The 24,052-nt window shown below is 34.6% G+C and overlaps 2 protein-coding genes across 6 annotated transcripts in view; one reads left to right on the top strand and one right to left on the bottom strand.

Annotated features, from left to right (window-relative positions):
* LOC129004738 (USP6 N-terminal-like protein) overlaps nucleotides 1–8,179 on the bottom strand; it is a 53,040-nt gene extending 44,861 nt beyond the window's left edge. For all 5 annotated transcript variants that reach the window (XM_054433335.1, XM_054433337.1, XM_054433338.1 and 2 more), the window contains exons 1-2: nucleotides 7,913–8,179; nucleotides 743–931 (exon numbers count right to left, since the gene is read on the bottom strand). In XM_054433335.1, the coding sequence (XP_054289310.1) occupies nucleotides 743–897 (155 nt within the window). In that variant the 5' untranslated portion in view covers nucleotides 898–931; nucleotides 7,913–8,179. The remainder of the gene's footprint in view (nucleotides 1–742; nucleotides 932–7,912) is intronic.
* Nucleotides 8,180–10,383: 2,204 nt separating this feature from the next.
* LOC129004786 (transcription elongation factor SPT5-like) overlaps nucleotides 10,384–24,052 on the top strand; it is a 28,827-nt gene continuing 15,158 nt past the window's right edge. The window contains exons 1-9 of the mRNA XM_054433422.1: nucleotides 10,384–10,601; nucleotides 13,897–14,206; nucleotides 16,379–16,445; nucleotides 17,756–17,863; nucleotides 18,805–18,929; nucleotides 20,029–20,166; nucleotides 22,570–22,804; nucleotides 23,354–23,444; nucleotides 23,826–23,947. Of these exons, the coding sequence (XP_054289397.1) occupies nucleotides 13,902–14,206; nucleotides 16,379–16,445; nucleotides 17,756–17,863; nucleotides 18,805–18,929; nucleotides 20,029–20,166; nucleotides 22,570–22,804; nucleotides 23,354–23,444; nucleotides 23,826–23,947 (1,191 nt within the window). The 5' untranslated portion in view covers nucleotides 10,384–10,601; nucleotides 13,897–13,901. The remainder of the gene's footprint in view (nucleotides 10,602–13,896; nucleotides 14,207–16,378; nucleotides 16,446–17,755; nucleotides 17,864–18,804; nucleotides 18,930–20,028; nucleotides 20,167–22,569; nucleotides 22,805–23,353; nucleotides 23,445–23,825; nucleotides 23,948–24,052) is intronic.

The following is a 24,052-nucleotide window of genomic DNA, read 5'->3' as shown; positions in this document are numbered from 1 at the left end:
TAAGATTTCTGTACTAAAACAACACCTCTGTTCCCATCTGCAAAATGATTGAAGACAACAAGATACACTTGATTAAGCCCATGCAATTACAGTATTTCCAAAATTACGAAAAGATAGTCAACATTTTTAAAGTAAAACTAGGCAATTAAAACTGGATGACACATCTAATAATTTAAACTTTTTTCATTGTACAAAATCAGTAACATATGGATTCCGTTGGACTTAATCGGAAAGAATCAGATTTCCACATAGGCCTAAGTGGCTTTAACGATTTTAATAAAAAATTATTATATTATATGGTTTGTTTTTTAACTTTTAAGCAAAATAGTACAACCCATAATACTGTAAAATTACGGTTCAAGGTAATTGCAATTTTTGTTATTTTACCATAAAATAGCATAGTAACTCTCACCAATTAACCTTTAAACCAGTTGTAGAACAGCTAACCAGAGAAAGTAGGCCTATGTGTCAGTTTGCTGATAAAAGTTTGCTGGTGTGCACTGATATATGTGGGCCAACCAAACCAAATTAAATTAATCCTCCATGTATAACACATGATTAACCTCAGTAAAAAGAACACAAATTAAAAACAACCAATTGATGAAAATGAATGGCCAAACAGAAAATATCTCAACCTGGTGAAATGTATTTAATAGCCTAGTATAGTACACCTAGTAGCATGGTTGCCTAAATAACTTTTTTTAGAAAACTAAAAAGAGAGATTTGTGACTAAGTTACTCACTGTATGAAGCCGTATCTGTCGAGAACCTTGTAAATATCAAACGTGGGTTCCTCCCAGGAGTCTATCTGCGCGTCCGGTGTCCGCCCCTTCTTGTAGCGTGCGACAATAGTTTCCCTCTCCTCTGCCGCTCTTTGGAGCAGCTCCTCTTGGTTCATTCCGCACTCAACATCCCGCCACCGGCATCACACTCTGCAACACCACGATTAATGTTTTTCTTTGTTGGGCATTATGTTTTTGACACAACTATTATTCTTGCATTAAATCTTATAAACACCTAACAGACAAACTATCAAATGCCTGCAACATATGACGAAAATACCCCCACTACAACAAACCTGCCGAGCCGACTAAGGAAATTTCCATTTGCCTGGATTGATTTTCAATAAATCTATTAAATTAACATTTATGTTTAAGGAGTACTAGGTTAACTGCTACAGGGAAACTAATAAAGTGTGTTTTTATTAAAATATAGCTTAGAATGAAATAAATAAATCCGCCAAGTTTGATCAAAATATATCCATAAACAAGCCAACTACATTTTACAATATTCTCCATAAAAATAACATGGAATTTTAAATTTAAAATTTTTTGAATTTTCTCTGTAACCAATCACGGTACAAAAACACTTTGATAATATACTAAATTATTTGTTATTTTAAGTTTTTTAAAAAGGTCTGGAGAAAAATTGATAAATAAGTTATTGTGTTTTAAGGGTAAAAAATGAGAAAAACCCATTTTTACCGCATAAAACCCCCCGTTAAAACTCCACCATGCGAACGAGATCATCTTGAAAATTAAGAAGTTAAACGGGGCAAAGCCCGCGAGTTACAGCTAGTACATCTATAAAAATGTGAACGAATGGTGTTTTTGGCCTTTGGGAACATCAAAATGAAAAAGTAAATCGGTCCCGGGCCTAGGTCTTACCATGACACTCTACAATAATAGCTACTTCCCTATAGGGGAATTTGCTAAAATGTCTTAATTCATCTCAACACAAATTGAATTGACAGTAGAACTCCAACTACGATAATTGAAAAAGGTTGCTTCATTTGATATTTTTATTTTACAATATATACAATTATGAAACATGTGGTTGATATACTATAAATAGCGCCAGAAAAATTATGTTCATTGTAGTTTTACAGTAAGCAGTTTTCAATAATCCGTTACAAATTTCAATGTGCGCCAATTGTGTCCATCATGTGGCACATCTATTGTATTGTTTTTTGTAACGTGTTAATTTTATCATGAGATTTTTAGAGTGCAAATAGCCGATTTAGCTCCAATAACAAGAATGTAAATTTGAAAATCCCTCCAACGTTCGAGTCGGCGGCTTCCATTAGCTCAGTGCCGGCCGCTCCGGCGCATGCCCGACTGTACCTGCGCACAAGCATATTTGCATACAATTGTGCCATTCTCTCCTGAACATTATGAACATTGTTAAAATATAAAAGTTAACTTTGGACGTGCAATGAATTGTTTTAAGCTAACAGGTAATCAGATAAGTTTATAGTACCGGGGGACCGAGCCTAGCTCGGTTTTGGTTCCAGTTCAAGCATATGTTGTTTACTATAAAGATTATTGTGATACATTTAATAATAATTCAACTGAATAAAGCTGTCCATATTATGTTGTCTATAGAAAAGAGTGCATAAAAATTGTAAAATCTACCCTTAAATGAGAGTGAAACATTGAGTTGACGCCAGTGCACTCAAACGTCACCAACACGAAACACTCATCAATACTTGTTCTATACATTATAACAATATAAAATGTTTATTTACACTATTGTACTTAATTCAATGTTAAAATTACTCGTTGTGACTTTGAATTTGAATATACATAAAATAAATGTAGTAATATTTTTAAATAATTATTTCACTGCTAAACCAATGTTTGCTAACAATAAATTGCCTCAGTACATTGGGGATTATGTTTTGATGGGAGAGGGCTAAGAGGTAAAATAATCAGTATTTGATCGGAACTATTTTCCCCTATTCGAGTAATCTTCAGTGTAACCATTGCTTTATAGAAATAACTGATGTTTTGTATTTGTACTATATTTTGTAATTTGCTAGTACTGTGGATGGCTTGTTATAAATACATGTTACAAATCTTTTGTTTACTTTTTCCTTGTTAATTTTTCAACCAACATAATTACTTGGTAACTTATATACTGTATTTAACTTTTTTAAATTTTTGAATGAGTTGTGTAGCGAAATACAAATTTTCCTGAGGTAGTGGCTGTCACGAATCATGGTTTTAGAGCTGTAAGTCCCTAGTTCCAAAATTTAGTCAAAATCCTTCTGCTGGATTTTGAGATATATATTACAGACAGACATAGCTCGTATTAGAGTAGCCTATAGGATTATATACCATATGATAGGCCTACAAATAAGGAGACAGGAGTACAAACTCATTCTTCTAATCTTCATGACTTCTTCTTTTGTACAAGTTTACATTGTAAACTTATGAAAACCTGTCCTTTTGTGTACTATCAATGTTGACATTTTCAATTTTCCTCTTAAGACCCTGGATATTTTAAGATTTTTCAAAAAATTGTGTGACCAATGAATTTATTTATTTGCTATAAATCAATAATCTATTCACTTTATTGGTAAACCATTAATTAAAAAATCTCTTTGATTTTGTTGCTGTGCAGATAGTTGATAGTAATAGAAACACTCATAGCAATAGTCACACTGTTAGTTCCGCACTTTTGTTTGGTCAGCTCACAGCAACATCAGCAAATTCTAAACTTCACAAGGTCATCAGTCCTTGACCACACAATCAAACAAATGTTTGTTTACAGTATAGAATCACTAGAATGAAAGACAGAACTTTACATCTTCCATCAACTGATTATCTACAGAAACAGGAATACAAACAACATAATGTTGGTTTTTAAATTTAATTCTTGATAGGCTATCTAGGGAAACTAGCAGATAAAACTCAGCATGAGGCATAGGTACATTAACAGAATTCAGGTACCTATCTGGAATTAACACGAAATTCTGTAACTTCTTTACTACAGGTATCAATGAATGTTGTATTGAATCTATTACTGACAGGAAACGGTTTATATCAGTTTTGATTCGGTTCCTTACTAAGGGACTTAGAACCCTCTGCTGTATCCATTGTAGTTTTTTTAAACTCATAAGCCTTTGGGTCCGTTACTGCACCTCATACACCCATGCTAAAAAGAACTATCATCATGTTGATGAGAAACTTAAGCATGATCCAAGATTAGTTGTAGCTCACTTGGGCACCTACACTATCAAAGCGAAGTTGGCTGACTCCAATGAAACTGTCATACTACGCAATAGTCTGAATCCTTTCAAACTGACTAAGAAGGAATTTCTTTAAAGTTACCTTTGCCATGACTTTAAAAAGGCACATGAACAGACACTAACGAAGGAAGGATTACACGTGCCAGACCCTGTTTTTACACAATCAGTTTTTGTGGCTTTGTCAAGGGTGCGCTTTTTAAGTGAAAACTACTTCTTTGTAAAAACAAGCCATCAAAACAAAAATCATTTGTGGCCATATTATTAAGTTGCTTCAAACATAGTGTTCAAATACGTTCTGTAACCCTATAAAAAAGTAAATAATTAATAACATTATATTTTGAAAAGAGTAATTATCTAAAATTTAGACCCACATATATTCATGAAGTAGGCCTAAGAATCCATACTTAAATCAACAATGCAATTACTACCCAGAATTAACTGTAGGCTATGTTGTGTACCTCAATGAGTGGGATTTGAGAAGAAGGGTCGGCTAGTAAAACTGTATTCACAAAACAGGCTGGACCTACCCCTAGTACCAGCCACACTAAAATTTCTTCCCCGCTCAGAAGGAGCGATAAAATTGAACAATTGATATGAGAGCTGTTCCTCGGTTTTAACTGATTAATTAAAATTTTAATTTAATTGAAGTTTCAGAGTTCTACAAAAGCTCAGGAAATCTCAGACACTCAGATGGAGCTATATCATTCTCACCTTCTTTAAAGGGTTTTGGAAATGTTGACTAACTTTTAGAACGACCACCTTTTAGCAAACCACAAAGCTTTTAACATGGTCGGTTAACATGTTCGGTACATTGTCTTTACTGTATCTACCGCTAATTGGGGATATTAAAACCAGGACACAAGAGTCACGTACACAGGATGAGCAGAGTGCTAGGCCTAACCAGTATGTCTGTTAGTCAGCTTCATAACATGTTTTTAAAGCAAGGCATTTATTTTCTTCTACAAGTTAAATTTATTGTATTTTAATGTTATAGTGTTGTAAATTTAGTATCTATTTGTCTGCGGCGTAAAAACATAAATGAACATAAAATATATGTTTCATTTCAATCCCCGGTATTTCATAAACTTATCCTAATACCCTTCCGGTCTAAACTACGTAGAGTTTGTGGAACTGTAATTGGACTGTACTATTTTGTATATGGTAGGCACAAGATTACACAAGGTTCTATGAACCACCCTATGACCAATATCTTGACTTAAGCTAGCATTGTTAGTTTTTATCGTTCGCTACCTATCACCACATCTATGCGACGCAGCGGTCATTATTGGTACGGACCAAGGTATGTATATATTAATATTACATTATTGTATATTAATATTATTAATATTACCCTTTCACTGGCTGTCAATTGGTTAACAGTACACGCAGACCATAGGCACGGCCGCCTTTTACTCCAGGCCGCGGCCTTTGAAGTGGCTGATTTGTATATTGTATATTGTGTATTGTATATTGCATATTGTATATTGTATATTGTATAGGCTATTGTATATTGTATTTGTGGCACGGCAAATTGTAGGTAGGCCTACTGTGAGATTTCTTAAATATTTAGATTTAAGTATTTATCGTGGGTATGAAAAATTCTTTATTATTTAATATAGCCACCACCATCCCCATAGCCGACCTTACGCCACCTGCCTCCTTTATAGCCTAGGTAGTTTCCCTTATAGGAAATAAGCTATTGCCGTAGGTTTCATGGTAGAACCTGGACCCGGACCGATTTACTTTTTTGTTTAAATGTCCCCAGAAACGAAATACACCATCCGTTAAAATTCATATATATATATATTTGTGCTCGTTAGCTAGAACGATAACTCGAGCAAAAATCTTCCAATTTCCATTATGTTTGGTAAAAAAATTTAATTTTAAGTTTATTCAAACGAGTGCCTAAATAATGAACCAGCATGATGTTTAGTTTATTTTATTTTTGACTCTGAAAACATAAAATTTCCCAAAAATTCTCTCGGAACCATTTTGAAGAGCTTAAGGAAAAAGTACGGTAGGCCTAATTTAGTTTATTGAAGTGTTTTTTTTTTTTTTTTTTTTTTTTTTTTTTTTATTTGTAGGCTACAATTATTGGTTACAGAAAAAACTTTAAACAATTTTATAGCCTAAATTTAAAATTCCTATGTTAATTAGATAGAAAATAAACTGTGTCATAGTTTGCTTACAGTATTTGTGGATTTATTTGAGCAAACTTGGCAAAAATTTAATTTGTTTATACTAAACTATTAATATTTTACTATTTAAACAAACTTTATTAGGCACCTTCCCTGTAGCAGCAAATCTAGGTAGGAAGGCCTACTTGTTAAACCTAATGCTACCTATTTAAACGGATTTAAGTGCAAATCAAATCCAGCAAATGGAAATTGGTTTATAGTTTGCAGGTTTGCTTATACTTAGGCCTACAGCTAAAAATAAAACTCAAAAATTTGTGATAAAAATTACATAGACACCAACATATTTTTCAGAACTTGGTAGGTAGGCCTAATCTCTGCAGTCAATATCACGTTTTAACAATAGCTTATTCTTATAATAATTAACACGATCTACAAATTTTTGATAAATTTCCCTGACTTAACTTTATTTTTAAAAATGTTCCCTGACTTGCGGCCTTTTTTAAAAACTTTCCCTGACCTTCCCTGACCCATCATTTCAGAATATCGGCACATATGTTTTACCTCCAATAACTCTTTTTACCTACTAGGCCTATTCTTATTGGAAATGTAAGTTAACTTCTGAATTCTGAAAATTATAATAATAGGCTAAACTTATAGCTAGCCTATTTGAAATAAAAACAATGTTAAGTGCACTTATATGGACATCTTTTCTAAGCAAAGAAAACTTTTGAAAATATCGTAATTTGTCTGTTATTCCCTACCTGTGAGGGTATGGAAACCAAAATTGGTGCCATTTTGTCACCAATAAGTTAGGCCTACTTAAGTTTAGTCTATAGTCTATAGGCCCTACATCAAATGTTTTACACTAACTTGATCAAACCTGAAAAATATCTTGACAGCATGAGTTGTGTGAGCATCTCATAAAGCAATTTACCATCCGGGTATATGTCGACCTCCAGTCAACACTCTAAAAATATATTTTATTAAATCTTAGTTTTTTAGCACTGATTTAAAAAATGATAGTAGGCTAGCCTAATTTTTTGCAGAAAAGCACCGTTTTCCCAGAAAAACGGGAAAAAAACCTTTTTGCAAAAAAGTTATGTTGTTGAAAAGTTTCTTGAATTTTGCGGAATTTCAGCGCCACTGAGGACTTTAGTGGCGTTTTAGTGGTCGATAATCGACCAGCGCCAGATCTAGGGTTAAATAACATTTTTGGGCGGTCAGGTTTTTTGGAAAATTCCTTTATGTCTAAAATTTACCCGGCCAAATAGCTGCCCTAGGCCTATCAAAATATCTTAGGCCTACCTACTTGTGGGTTTAACTTTGTAGGCCTACAACATGACCTATGAGGGAGGCCTATTAATTAGTCTTAGGCCTAGGCCTATTATTATTGTAAGGGTAGGTTGTCAGGCAATTTTGCTCATAGACCTCTGTCCTCTGTGAAAATAAAATAGGTAGACCTACAGTAGTAATTCAATCATAATAGCCTCTAGCTGAGCCTAGTATTCTTCAGAATTGTAGATAATGTAGACATGAAACATATTTCAGAAGATGCCTAGTTCTAAGGGAAGGGATAAGAAATATAGGTAGGTAATAACTTAGGCTTAAGTAGGCCTAACTTAAGTTAGGAGACCAATTTGTCCTTCAACAATCAGTGAATTGTTGAGATATTGAAAAAAAGCTTTACTGACAATGAACTTATCATCAACGTACGATAATAATTTTAGTTTAAACTAACTAACCTTAGACATGATCCTCCAAATACTCCTGGCACTGTCAACAGTTTATTTTCACAAACAAAATGTAACAGCCACTGTTTACCTTAACACAAATAACAAAGTTTCTGAATTAACAATCACAAAAGTTGCAGTTTTAATCTTCAACGCATTTAAGAAATTATATTATATTATAAATATTTCATTGTTTTATTAATTACCACTTATTCAATACGCCTACCTACAAAATTGGAAATGTATGCCATGAAACGAAAACCGAATTAATTGAGAATGGAAAATAGTTTTTGTGTCAAGTCAAACCAATACCAAACGTCCAAACCATGAGTAGAGTCAGCTGTCGTAACTGTTCATACTACACAGTCTAAGGTGAAAGGAAAAAATAGTACGCAAATTTGACTACAAGCATATGTATTAAGTTGGCAATGAGTATTAAGAAATCAACCAAAACATTTATTTGTGATCCATTTTTTATAAATCCAAGACCACACTTTTGCCAATGAATACAGCTTTTGCTTAGTGACCAGCCAAAATCAAAGCGACCAGTTACATGATATAAGATGATATATAACCTTCCTGAGTCGTCTACCACTGATGTTGAAACGAGAAAGACTCATAATCTTTGCTTATACTTATATGTCATGTCGTCCTGTAATCCAGCTTCAGCTACTAGGAGGTCACGAAATGTGGATATTTATAGGCATGCACTTTGTATGCGATACTCCCTGGTGTGGATTAACGTCTGCACGAGTGAGTACTACGACTATCCGCAGTACTAGTACTATCTCGATAATTAGACAAATTCGTATATACCAAGGCAAAAATGTGGTTCGGATTCCACTATAAACTGTAGGTCCCTTTTAGTTGCCATTAGCTGTATGCCATTCATCAAAATCGGATCATTTTTGCTCGAGTTATCGCGCAAACGGATATATATATATATATATATGAGTTTTAACGGATGGTGTTTTTGGCCTCTAGGGACCTCAAAATTAAATCGGTCCCAGGTCCAGGCCTTACCATGAGTACTAAATAGCTTATTCCCTATATGGGAAATTCGCTAAAACGATTAGTTTCCAATTATGGCAACCAAGTTAGTTAGCATGCTATTGCTAAAATGTCAACACAACGGTCTCAGGGGCAAGCTTAACTTTTCACAAGAACTGTGGCACTATGTCCCAACGACATTATATATATCACTGTAACCAATTTAACATCTGATATAAATGACAGTGACCTCGGACTCGCGGATTATACTACCTTCAAATATGACAGGACCGTGCCACAAGTAACAAAGGCCAGCCCGCTTTCATCTACTCCACACTGTGTGACGTCTTTTGACGAGATTTGGGCCTATGATTTTAATCAGGAATCCAACTTCAACTTTTATAATGGGTGATTTCAACTTGCCAGATACCAACTGGACCGACCCAAAGTACTGTACTGTATTTGATATTAACCCCTTCTTCGTGCTACACATCAGGGACACCTTTTCATCCCATGGACTCACACAAGTCAACACAGTTATAAATCGCAGAGGGGTTTGCTTGCCTTGATTTAATTTTCTCGTCTGATGAAGGTCTCAAGATGAGGACTGCAGAGGAGATATTGCAGCAAGACACACCACACCCTGCTTTGACTTTCTCTTTCAGGGTCACTGACCCCCCAATTTCTCAAGGCCCCAGTCCCAGATACTTCCATGATTTCCGTCACTGCGAACTGCGACAAGAGTGCTGTTTTTGATAGTCTGCTCCAACTCAACTATCCTGATTTAGCCGATCACCAGAGCATTGAAGAATGAAGACGAGTTAAAAAATTTCTGCAATTACCTGAAATCTCTGTAATCAAACAGTACACGCCCATGAGAAAAGTTTACAGTTGCTTCCTCAATGGTTTTCAAAACATCTTAGACGTTTAGTAATTCAAAAGAAGATTCTGTATCAAAAATACAAGTCATTACTGTCCCAACACTACGTCAACTTTCAACTTTTATGAAGAATCTGTATTCAACTTATCAGCCAATGCCTCTCTGAATATTATCTAAACAGCTAATTGCAACGGCCTATTTTATTTTCTGAAATATACAGATATTATAATAATTTTCCTGTGTAGTATGATGTAAAGTATTGTACATTACTCGCATCATAAGCTGCCGCACGATAAAACACCACTTACCAGGCTAGGGTTACCAAGGCCAACAAATTTTGTCAGTTTTGTACGTGTTATCATATTATAATCAATGGCTGCATCTAAAACAATTTCATTTTACTTAATGCTATATCGTCTGTACAAAAAGTTTGTCTACGTTTTGATTTGATGGTTACTTCTACTTGGTTAGGGTTAGGTTTGGTTTTTGGTTTAGGTTATTTTAACTTAACTTTTTACGAGTCGATTCGTCGATTCGATTTCGATTAGTGGTTACTGATTGATTAGTGATTAACGATTAAGTGAAGTTGGAGGGACTTGGATGGGAGGGAGATAAAAGTTATAATAATTTTTACTATACCAAAAAGCTGAAAATATCGCCCGGTTTGGTTGGTTTTTCATTCGTCTGTTCTTGTCATCATATAAAGCTTAATAAATAGTCTTGGTTATGTTTCGTTTCGGGTTTCGGTAAATGTGTCAGACAATCAGTGCTGTAGATCACTGAAAACTTCTCTGTTATTTTATCAGTGTTTCTAAGAAAAAACAACATAAGGTAAGTTAGGCCTGGGTAGTATTGATGTTTTCAGAACAGTTTCACTTAGGCTATAGGCCTAGCATTGACTGTAGCCTATCTCAACTAAAAGCTAATCCCCTTTTATCGTCTCAGGATAAGTTAATGTAAATTAGCCTAGGCCTAGATGTATTTGGATATTTATTAAACATAGCTAATTTAAACCTGTCCCTAATAATAGGCTAGTAATTAGCTTTAGCTAATCGGGGGTAGGCTATAAGATATAGGATGTGTTGAAAATCATATCACTAGGCTACTTAACTTAGGAGGGGTTTATTTATTTAGCCTATTCGCTGAGGATATGCATCCGGTAACCGGATGTGGGTCAGGTGTCCGGCAGTTAACTTACTGTCATAGGCCTAACCTAACCTAACCAACCAAACTTGCTGATAATGAAAAAATCGAATGAAGGTTAAATTCCGTTCATAAAATAAAATTATAAAGAAGAAATGGCATTCAAAGCAAAATCTTTGATAAAAAGTTAAAGTTACTGATGGGATTCGAACTAGGGACCTCTTGCTTATAAGCCGAGCACTCTATCCACTACACCACGAACACCGATGGCTGTGCATTGTATCGTTGTGGTAATGGCGTTCCGAGGCCCCTGCAACCTGGTACCGTCACTGCTGGACGCCTAATTCACGTCAGGTCACTGAACGTGTATCCTCTGTGTTAGTCTACTTAATGTATTTATTTATTTCTAGGTCAAACGGCCATTATTATAATATTTACATAAAAGCAAGATGGTTTAATCAAGTACCGGTAGCCTATGAATAACAAGGATAGGATAGGACGTAAGTTACTTAGGTCCAATATTATAATTTTTACAAAAAGACTTAAAATAGATATGGGGTACCGGTAAGCTTACAGTTTCTTAACTATGCTAATATCGATTGAAACGGCTGCACTTTAGTTTACGTCCTACATTTACTCACATAGTTTGGTTAATGGTAGGTTTAGTTTAGAACAGTTTCATTTTATAATCAGCTGGTAGCCTAGTTAATGTAGGCCTATAATGTAGCCTATATATAATACAAATGTAGGACGTAAACTAAAGTGCTCTGACCATTGAAGCTATCGAATTGAAAATATTGATTAATAGGCTTACTCGATATTTCAAAATATTAAACTTATTATAAAATGAAACTTTCATTAACCAGTAATTAACTAATTGTGACTAAGTTAGGGTGACCAAGAGTACCATAGTAATTTATATCATTAGAAACTATAGGTCGGCCAGTTAGAAAGCGTCCTCCTCGTAGCATTGGTGCGAGAGAGAGATACCGAGCCGGTGGGAGTGAGACAGACTATGGCTCTTCCCCCACTCGGCTGCCGCCCTACCGCATATTAACAGCAATTATTAAGTTATAGGCCTACAGCTGATTAAAATGTAAACAATTACGTTCTTCATAACTTGAGAAAAATAGGTCCTGCAAAAAATATTGTAGGCTATAGCCTAACCTAAATCGCATCAATATTTGAGCGTCATGAAATGTTATTATGTCATTATGTAAGAAGTTCCATTTGGTAACACAGGATTCCAACTCCCACGACACCGGGGCGGCGCCGTGTCGGTGTCATTCCGGTGTCGTGTCGTGCAGTGTGAAAACGGCCATTGGCGGAGAGGGGGAACATACCCTCCCTCGCCGTTACCTCCCCTACATGCGCTAAGAATTTCGCGCAGGTCGTTTTCTAAGTGGCCGACCTATAGATTTTTACCAGAAAACAATGGTGCAAAAGTTTTTCTGCTGTCATAAAAACTGAATAAACTACGATCGTTTTAATTTAATTTAAATGTTGTATTAGGAACGTTGAATCTGCAATTCAATGTTTAGACTGTAAAATCAAAGTTAGTAGTCCAAGTCACATATATTGATTGATTATAAACTTAAGTTAGCCTATGCCATTTTAAAGTAAACCCTCACAACCCACACTTAGACAGGTATTTAAATAACTTATGTTAATTTAAGTAAACTAAAATTAAAAACACATAGTGTTTTTAGCAAAACAGTCTGGAGATAACATAAATCAACAACTCGATTCATTATAACCTAAACTTTACCTTCCTAATCTAACCTAACTTCAAAACACTTAGTAATATAGTGACTAATCTGTTTTAACACCCAACCTACCTACCTCACATTTCTAAATAAGAACTGAAGTACCGGTAGTTCATAATCAACATTCAGTTGAATTTACAAATTCCTCTACATCTTTAAGTCCTCTTTGTATAAACTTAATCAAGAATTTATTGCAACAAATTACAAAAAGAACATTTTGTATAGTTGAGGTCAAATGTTAATGTTTGTCAGCTTGGTTTTTTTTCTTCCCTAGACGATCCTTTCAATCGTTTATGTTTGTGTTAGTCAATTCACGGCGACAGAGACCAGCAGACAAAAGGCATAACAGTAATAAAATTCAAACGATCGTAGTTTATTCAGTTTTTGTGACAGCAGACAAATCTTTGCACCATTGTTTACAGGTAAAAATCTAGTTTCTAATGATATATAAATTACTATGTTACTCTTGGTCACCCTAGTCGCAATAATTTTCACCTAACCTAACTAACCAAACTTGCTGATAGTGAAAAAATTGCATGAAGGTTTACTAGGCCTAATCAAATCGATAGGCTAGTTTTAATCAATATTAACATAGCCCAGTTATGAAACTGTACCTTAGATATGATTTCAAATTACATTGATTGATATATTCTGGCTCATTACTATAATATGTACAGTAAACATGAACAAGCAAAATAAATACTGTAGTTACAAACTAACATATTACAAGAGACATTTATACGATGAATCATTTCAAATAAACCACTTGGTTGGATGTAGCCTAAAATTGAGTTCACAACCAAATGACTCATCCTATCGGTCTTACCCCATCATTGATTTTAGGGTAGGCCTAGTATTTCTTGTAAGTTAAGTGCCATGCTTTACAATTCAGTTATAAGTACTAAGTTTCATCCATCAAATTAGGCTTTAATGGTTTCTACTATTCTTAAGCCTACCAAGGTAGCTCAAACATCACTTGTCTAATCAATTTAGGCCTACATCACTTACACTTAGGCTTGAATAACAATTAAAGTTTTGTTAGTTTTTAGAGAGCTGGACCTAGTTTTAACTCTTATCAGTAATTTTGCCCCTATTTAATATTTGTGAATTTAAACAATTAATTGGCGTAGAACTGAAATTTAAGTCATCATCTTAGGCTAGTCAACTAGGCCTGTGTTTGTCTCTATAAATCTAATTTAATGACTATAAATGTTTAGGAAACATGTCAGATGCAGAGGATTATGACAGTGAGGCAGGCAGCGAAGCTGGTAGCGGAAGTTACCAGGGTAGTGAACCGGGGAGTCCAAGAGGAAGTGAGCCAGGCAGTCCTCAGGCCAGTGAGCCCGGTAGTCCCCGAGGTAGTGTACGAGGCAGTGGTCGAGGTAGTGACTCTGAACCGGAGGCACGCAGTCGTAGTGTGAGTCCTAGTCGAAGTCGCAGCCGCAGCAGGAGTGTTAGCCGATCACGTAGCAGGTCCCGAAGTCGCAGTAGAAGCCCTAGTGGATCTGAGGCCGAAGAAGCTGAGAGGTAAGCTACTAACTTAATTTTTTTCCCTTTAGTTGGCTGAAGTACACTGCAAATTGTTGGTTAATAATTGCTTCTTCTTTTCCTAGGGGGAAACTTTAAACAAACGCCAATAATTGCATCATTTTTAGTTGTTTTTGTATTTGGAAATTTTGTTTTCAAAATTGTTCATTTTATTAGAAATTTATGTCTAACCTAATGGCGGTATGTCTTTAATTCACCTATAACTTTAGTAGACCTTATGAAATCATTGGTCTAGGCCCTAAGTTCAAAGATTTAAAAAACTGTTCTAGGCCTATTACAAGACACATAAACTTAAGTTAAATACGGGTCAAGCCATAAGAAGATCCAGAAAAAAGGTACTAAAGCAAGATGAATTTCAATTTTTTGTAGGGCCTATGTAAAATCTTCTTTCAAATTCTAGCTCTTAAAAAAGAGGATTATTATTGTTTTGCTCTGCAGGCTAATTGTTTAGTCATTAGTGCAAAACGTCCTAATGTATATATCAAAACTTCTTAACACGTTCGCTGCTGACCGCTAGATGCCGGGACGGCACCAGGAGCTGAACTAATGCTCGCTGCTGCGTAACATTGCCGCTGATACACTGAATTACGGTAAAAACAACAGTAGTTTTACTATATGGCAATGTTCTGCAATAAAACTGGCTTTGTATATAGTACTAAGTGGTTCTGATAGAAAGCAGCACTACACAGGTTGCAGTCAGTAAAGTAGTGTTGCTATCTATCAGGAAAGAGGTGGGACAAAGCCCTGTTCTAAATGACCCTGGTGGTTTAAAACCATATTTTTTATTGTCAAAAAAGTACGTCCCCACGAGCTGCAAAGAAATATAGGACGCTCGTGACGAGCTGGTTGATCCATGGAAACGTTAAACAACAATGAATGGTGACGTTCTGGAACGTTCCTAGCTCCTGGCGCCGTGGCCCAGCTGACGTTCTGGAACATCCGTAGCAGCGAAAGTGTTAATCCCAAAGTAAAAATACTTTTTGTCTTATTGTATTCCAACAGAAATTCTATGTTGATGTACAGTTTGTTTACAAACATTATATCAATATTTTTTAAAAGAAAATTCCTGTCCAACCTTTAGTTTAAGTCTTTTGAACTAATAAGTGATAAAAGACTAAATTAGGCCTATTTATTACAAATAAAATAAATAGGCCTACCAGTAAGTTTATAGCAAAGTGCATGATCCGACTTGAATAAATTTAACTTTTTAGGCAAAAAATTTGGATAAAGAATTGGGTTCACCCTTATATGAGCAAGATTGATAGTTCTAGGCTGTTTGCAGCTAGCGAGCTGTCACAGTCAGATAGGAAATTCAAATATTTTTACAGAATGACAAAGACACCTTTTTTTAACACCCCGTGGTCTCATGCAACTGAAGTTTGCAACGCAACTGCAACCTCGAGCCCTCGGTTGTATGTGACTGGTTTCAAACGTTTTTTGAGTTCGCCAACAACCAGTTGCGTCGTGTGCAATTTCCCTTTAAATCCCCACTGCAATACATTGCGGATGTCACAAAACAGTTGTACGCGCAACTGGTTTGCATCGACAGTTGTAAAACAGTCATACTGTGTGCGCTGGGCCTTATTGTTTGCTTGTTATTGAGATGTGTGGTCAAACTTTATTAGTTATTAATATTATACTAAAACACACTTTATTACCCTGCCAGTAGCAGCAGACCTAGGTAACTTACTCGATAAACCTAATGTTATTTGTGAAAATCAAATCAGGCAAAAGGAAATGTGCTTAGACTGCAGGTTTGCTGAAGCGGTGGTATTTTCAAAATTTGTGGCTTCGTAACACTAATGGGGTCAAATATCTAAAATCTCTATTTTGCTTACACTATTTATCTATATGATGGTAGCCTAAGTCACGGTAAAAGTGTTTTAATCTTGGTATTTCATCCTCCAAGTTTGTCAATTTTTTTTAAGGTCTAATCAAAATATACAATGATTGGTAGATTCTGTATGTCGTTGACTTCTAGAATGACTGAAGTCTTTATTTTGTCTTTAGGGGAATCCTAATTTCGTCTGAAAGTTTTCAGTAAAGGCCACAGTTATTGTTAACATTGTGTTATTCTTAACACAATTAAGTTATTGTTTTATAACTTGTTTTACCAACATTTTCCCCTAACGCGAAACAAACTTGTTACAGGAAAGGATCAGGAAGTGAGGTTGAAGATGAGGAGGAGCCTGAAGGAGAAGATCTCAACTCGGAGGATGTAAGATTAAAATTTGGTGTATTATTATTATTATTATTATACACCAAATACAATACAATACGAATACATTTATTTATTGATTTTCAAAGTGTTAAACTGTAGAATAATTACAAGTCTCAACTATGTATCCTGTTACGTAGGATAGCCTAGATTGGTACCTACTCGTTTTTATTTCTTTAATTTTATTTTAACATTGCTAAGCTCCAAAAAATAATTACAGTATATTTTTTAACAGTAAAGTGAGAAAAAGTAACTGTCAAGTAATACACACAAATCAGCTATACTTTTCTAGTTGCTAAAAATTAAATTCAACAAAATTTGTTTCTATTTTCTCCAACTCCATCAAGAGCCTGTTGGCCTGTAAAAGATACTGTAATTTTATATTTTTTTGTTCTTGGCAGTGATAACATAAAATAAGGAAGTAAAATCTACTACCAATCTACTCTTAGGCTAAGTGATTTAAAACTAACATACAAGTGATTACTTGTATGTTAGTTTTAATTTTACAATAGGGTTTATATAGCTAGTTTAGTGATTACAGAAGAGCTCAGGATTCCTGTCCTGGAGGCTTAGATTCAAATAATTCCAAACAAATGGCATTAAGCCACATTATAATGCTGTAACCCAGTAATGCGGAGCTCACCCTTAATTTTTTGGCCTACCTATCTGGAAAAGAAAGGGTAGGGGCCTACGTTTCTCAGGCAAGAAAGACTTTTCTTTTGGAGTAACTCCCCTCAACTAACAGCCATACAATAATCAATTATTTTAATCTTGCTATAAAATTATCTGGGTAGCCGAGTGGTTAAAATAGTGCTTGCCTTCAATAATATGAAATTCGCTGGTTCGTTTCAAGCGAGATCGTTCCCAGACCCAGATTCCATCCGTCATTGGGCTATGAATTAATGATGCTATGTAACAAAAAGGTTGACGTTAGATAGTTACAAGACCAGGGTTTGGACCGTTCCCTTTCAAAACAATAAAAATTCCATTGGCATAAAAACACACTTAAAAAGTCTTAACATCTTTCTATATACAGTATAGCCTAACCTTGACGATATTTTACTTTTTTTCTAACAACATTCTTTTCTTTTAATTGGACAAGGGGAATAAAACTGTTATTTAATTCATGTGTGATTTATTTTTTTTATCATTGTAAAATCTTTTGGATAGCCTACCTTTGTAGAGTCAATATTTTAACTATGTGTTTAGCCTTTTTTATATAATTTATTTTCAGAGAACAAAATAACTACTGTATGGTTTATATAAAAAATATATAAATAAATGTCTAAGTTTCCTACTTTTTCTCATAGGAATATGATGAAGAAGAAGACGAAGATGACGACAGACCACACAAAAAAAAGAAGAAGAATGACAGATTTGGTGGTTTTATCATTGACGAAGCCGAAGTCGACGATGAGGTAAGTTTTTTGTTATTGATTTTGTAACAATTAAAATTAATTTTTCCTCATTACAGTTTTGGCAAGAAATTATTCCAAATTTTGAATTGCTATCCCCCAAGGACTATAATTCCCCAATTCTAGCATATAGCATGTTAAATTTAACCTTGACTATCAAAATTTTTTTTGTCTTTTTATACAGCTTAATAAGGCTAATAAATATTTTAAATCTGCTCCATGTAATCTGCTACAGTAAAATTAATCTTAGGCCGATGATATGTGTCAAGAGTGGTAGAAGTATGTTGTGGTTAGAATCAATTAATTGTGGTTGACACCATCAACCATAGTTCATAGATCATAGTTAATTTTTGTTTGATCAACATTTTCATAATTCATGATTCATTTTCCATGATTCAGTCAGTTTTATTTAGTCAGTGACTAGACAGTGGTAAGACAGTTCTGGCCAGCCTTTACAGTTTTAACCAGTTGTATCACTTTTTATTTATTTTAATCATTTGATCAACATGACTAGTTTTGACGATTGTGATGTTGACAGTATTTTCAAGAATCTGTTGACATACCATGATGATTTGGTTGCATACAATGACCTGAAACTAGTTAAGTTGTCATACCAGCAACTGTGGTTGGATAAGGTCCTTTATATTATCAATGACATTTTCATTCTTTTGTTAACTTTTTGAGTTGCAAAATTAACTTATCACAATATTCGTTTAAAACTATACATAATATAGACTGTTCCCTTTCAAAACTAAAAAAAAAATGACATCGGTGTAGAAAACACACTAGATGAAATAGAATAAAATACTGGAATAAAATCCACCAGGATTTACTAAAAATGTTTTACTATTCCAATCTTAATGTTACTTAGTGTGACTTGGTACTCACTTTAAGAAGTAGAGACATTGTAATGCTCAAGTATAACTGTTGACTGTTACTTGTAGCCTGAAGATGACGACGAGTGGGAAGAAGGAGCGCAGGAGATCGGCATTGTTGCCAATGAGATGGAGGAGCTCGGACCAACGGCTCGGGAGATAGAGGGGCGTAGAAGAGGAAATACCTTGTGGGAGTGAGTATAAGTTATTAAAGTGTTTTAGCCCAAATGTTGAATCTCGAAGGTACCAAATTTTAAAGCTTGACGTTGCTGTGATTATGGTATAAACAGTTTTAAAATAAACAAAGATTATAAAAAGATTCAAAATAAAGTAAATAATTATGATAATCGATTGCCAAAGTAAATTCTACATATTCATATTGTTTTAATAATTTGTATTGAGATTCAAGTTCAGGACTCAAATGTTTAGAACCGTGATGTGAACAGTTACCATCATGATATGACTCTCATTCTGAATTTGGCTAACTTTTTTGATACCTTGGATTTTAAATACAGGCCTAATACGACTTGCAAATATCAAATTAATGATTTAGAACTTAATGGTTTAGAACTTAGAGCAAATAAGTTTGTGTTATGAACAGACACCACTTAAAAACCTAAACCACAAAAAAATGAGTCAAAAGTAATATTTTAGGTATATTTTATACTAGCTGTACCCACGGGCTATGCCCCGTTTAACTTCATAAGTATTCGCATGGCTCATTCACGTCCTGGTTGAAGTTCGTTCGCTACGCTCACTCACCTTTAGGTTTGAGCTTGTTCGCTGCGCTCACCTGCCTTCAGGTTAGCTCGTTCGCTATGCTAACTCGCCTCCAGGTTCAAGTTCGTTCGCTACGCTCACTCACCTTTTGGTTGGAAATTAGCTGTTGTCATTTAAATTAAAACATAGTGCTGCACTCTGTTGGTAATCCTTGTAACTTTGATGCTATTGAACATCATAGAACAGAACCAACTTGTTTAATTGAAACAGCTGTTAAGATTCATTAATTCCTTTTAAATATGAAAAATCATAAGGTTAACATGGGGAACTACAGAGCCACTGGGGCGGAGCCTGAAAGGATTTTTGAGATAAGAATATGCTTTAATGTTAATCGGGAATGTGAGCTATCATCATGCCAAATTTCAGCCCAATCCGTCCAGTAGTTTATGCGTGATTGAGCAACAAACACACACACAAACTTTCAGATTTATAATATTAGTAAGATAAGATAAGATTATCACTGTTGAAACATAGAACAATCAGTATGCTTAACAAGTTTTGTTTATTTTGCAGTTCCCAGAAAGAAGATGAGATCGAAGAGTACCTACGCAAGAAGTACGCAGACGAGTCACAAGCAGCGAGACATTTTGGAGATGGTGGCGAAGATATGTCTGATGAAATCACACAACAAACTCTATTGCCTGGCGTCAAGTAAGGAACCTTCAACTTGACATGTTTAGTTTGTGATACCTGTGTGTCATAAACTGAGGGTTGTATTTTTGGAAATCCCAGGCACTCCTATAACAGAAATAGTATTTTTAGCAATTTGTAATAAACTTTTAACTTGACTTTCAACTTGTAACGTAAGACAACTTTTAACCACTTATAACTGTTCCTTTTTCCGATTTTAGTAAATTGACTGTCCTGTTAGAGCATTTGCACTGCAAATTACTTTATTAAGTAAGCTTATTTTTTATGTACTCAGCCTATCCACTTCGTTGTAGTTAACTGTAATGTTTTATATTGCCAATTGTGACTTTTTTTTAACTAGTCTGGTATTTTACCATACAATATGCTTCAACTACCTTACTAAACTGAAACCTGTGCCATTCATGAGTTCTGCATTAATTTTATTTAGTTTATTCCATTAGGTAGGTAATGTATTATTAATTCCGTGTCAGTCAAATGTTAAAACAAAAATTTGGAAGCTGACTGGATTCCCAAAAAAGAATATTTTCACAGTATAAGAATAAAAAATATTTATTTCCATTGATCTTTTTTTTTAAAGAAATAGGACACGTCATTTGTTATACATAGTTACAAGGCGATTCAGTGTTAACTGTACAATATATCTAAAATTTAAATAACCACTTACATGAAAATACAGTAATAGCGTTATTTCATCTTACTCTTCAAAATCTGATCAATTATTTATTTCACAACTTAAATAATCATCAATTCTGTAAAAAGGATTTTTAACAATCCAGTCATACAGTTTATTAAAAAAAAAATACTGTGAGATACCAAGTTTGCTTCTTCAGGCAGCTTATTAAAAAACGTTATACAATTTAATTTATATAAGAATGTTCGGTTTTTGCCAATTTCTGCTGCAATAAATTTATTTTATACCTACCCGTATAGTGGTTGTGCATGTCTTTTCTGAAAGAGAATCATTTCTAAGTTTGATTTTGTTTTTGTTAGAATTTGGAATATATAAAGATTTACTATGGTTGGTATCATGAAATTATTGAAAAGAGGTTTACAGTGTGTAGCTGAGTAATGCTCCGTTAATGCTTCAGATCACCTCTTTTTTAGTAAAAAAAGGATGTCATTAATATGTGGAGAGTGGCTCCACAAAATTAGTATGTGTGGTTGAAAGAGCCCACAATACAATAATCTTCAACAAAATCTTTAAGTTACCACAGCAAGCACCTCACTTGACATTTTGTTACAAACAGATTGTATGTGAGATGACAAATTTAATTTTGAATCCAAATAAAATCCTTAAAGTTTAGCTGATTTATATTTTATCTCTGTTTTGAGACTGAATATTGGCTATTGTGATTTATCAGAATTACAAGATAGTCTGTAGAAAACCAATCATAATGCTCTCAGTTCAGCCTCTTGGCTATTTAAAAATTATAGAATGTTAGTTTTGATACAAAATTAAAGATCCTTAAAGCTCCAACATGTTAAGCTGATTTTTTACATCTGAATGGATGACTTGAAAATGCAAGATGTATTTGTTCACTTTGACCAAAATTTTGGTTACATTATAAGTAGGGATGGACGAGATTGGATTTTTAGTTCGAGACGAGACGAGACGAGATTTTTTATTTCTCATAAAATTTCGAGACGAGATCGAGACTGGATTTCCCTTCTCATACACAACGGGAAATGCACGTTCGGAATTTTTACCTGATTTTGTAACATTGTTAGATGACTGTTTAAATACAAAAATAATGATAATAGGCAAGAATATTTACAATCTTTTATTAAAAAACATCAGCATAACATTTTTTTATTAATCACGCCTAACTTTTTAAAAATGCCTTAGATTAGGAAACATAGTGATATCAGTTAGGATAGAGTTCAACTTATCCTAAAATAAAATAAATCATAAAATAAAATATTAATTTTTATAAAATTGTTACTTGTTTTGACTTTTCTTACTTAACAAAACTTCTCAAATGTTATTAAAATAATTAAAGTAATATTTACATTTGAAGAATTAATTAAATAAGAACGCCTTCGCAAAGGAAACGCAACTACAACACGCTCCTGTATTGCGGGTATTGCATTGACTTTCTGCAGGCGTTTTTAATTTTTTTATTTTTATTCTCGTCTCGATAAAAATCTCGGCCTAAAAGAAATCTCGTCTCGTGTAACGAGATTTAAAATTTCCCGAAATTTCGAGACTTGACCATCCCTAATTATAAGGAAACGTTAAGAAACTGTTTAGGTGTTACTTTTTAAAAGGAGCTCAAATGTGATATTTTATTGTGTATCTTGTAGCTCTTGGTCTCTAATGTTCTCAGTTAGGTTTGCTAAACTAATTACCAACATTTTGGAATCTTCATGTAGGCTAATGCTAAAATCCCAATAACTTTCCAGAGATCCAAATCTGTGGATGGTCCGATGCCGTATCGGAGAGGAGAAGAACACAGCGCTGTTGCTGATGCGGAAGTTCATCACCTACCAGAACACGGAGGATCCACTGCAGATCAAGAGTGTGGTGGCACCTGAGGGTGTCAAGGGATACATCTACATAGAGTCTTACAAGCAACCCCATGTCAAACAGGCCATAGAGAATGTAGGAAACTTGCGCATGGGCATCTGGAAACAACAGGTGATTTAGACTATTGAGTTTGTTGTTCAAGTTAAGGCTTTTGACTAAATCATTTTAAAATCAATAAAAGAGTGTTGACTCTTTAGTGATTATTGGTTGGAATAAGTACAGTGCGTTTTGTTTGATTTTTGTCAAATTTACTTTTTATGACTTTAAAGCACTTAATTGATGCAAAACAGGTAGAAATTATTAAATTTAAGACATGTATTTATACCTTATCATATCTAGACTCATGAAATACAGCTTTACGAGAGATTTACCTACCTAAATCTTAGAAATTTTTCATCAATAACCTTGCTCAATAGTCATGGTGTACATAATAAGACTTTATAGATTATATTGTTCATCAACTTATTGGTTTGAATTAAGTATTATTTTAGTTAATATGACGTTTTACCAAGTATTCCAACAGTGTTGGATTTTCAAGAGTCAAGTGCAAATGGAGGAGGCTATTATGGAATATTAAACTCTCTTTGCAGGCAGTATTAAGTGGTGAAAAGTAACGTTTTTGCTGTATGTGATTCATTGCTAATGTTGTTTGTTGTGTAGATGGTGCCCATCAAGGAAATGACTGATGTACTACGAGTGGTCAAGGTGCAGACTGGACTGAGACCCAAGCAATGGGTCCGACTCAAACGTGGTAGGCACTTCTGTTCTCGGGTTTAAAGTGAACACAATAATCTCAGATGATTTTTACTTGAGTTTTCATGCTAACGGGTCACACATTTGAACGGATGGGGTTTTTTGCCTCTGGGGAAATCAAAACAAAAAATTAAAGCGGTCCCAGGTTTAGGTCTTTCAATGAAACCTACAGTAATAGCTTATTCCCGACATCGGAAATTGTCTAAAAAGGCTCAGCTATCCATGCTGTAATAAAAAATGTAGATGTTTGTTCTTACTTCACAGCAAAGGCAAATATTAAGAGTAGACCTAACAACTACACCAAATTGTATATAAAATGTAAATATCATTATACTATTGATTGAATAAGGACTACAGGGTTAGTCTCTCTTGTCATCAGGTCTGTACAAGGATGACATCGCCCAAGTGGACTACGTAGACCTCGCTCAGAACCAGGTCCATCTCAAGCTGCTGCCCAGGGTTGACTACACCAGGCCTCGAGGTGCTCTGCGCAACAACCAGGTAAAGCAATGTTTTTGCCGTAGGCATGATCCACACAACTAACTGTAGAAACATCGGATGTTAATTTATTTTTGGTCAGTCACAAAAAAACAGTACAGGCTGAAG

This window comes from Macrosteles quadrilineatus, unplaced genomic scaffold (assembly GCF_028750875.1).
Source record: "Macrosteles quadrilineatus isolate MER2022 unplaced genomic scaffold, UCM_ALF_1.0 Scaffold_11__1_contigs__length_5352618, whole genome shotgun sequence".
NCBI classification, from domain to species: domain Eukaryota; kingdom Metazoa; phylum Arthropoda; class Insecta; order Hemiptera; family Cicadellidae; genus Macrosteles; species Macrosteles quadrilineatus.
The sequence above is the reverse complement of the archived record's forward strand: the minus strand, read 5'-3'. Positions and strand labels throughout refer to the sequence as shown.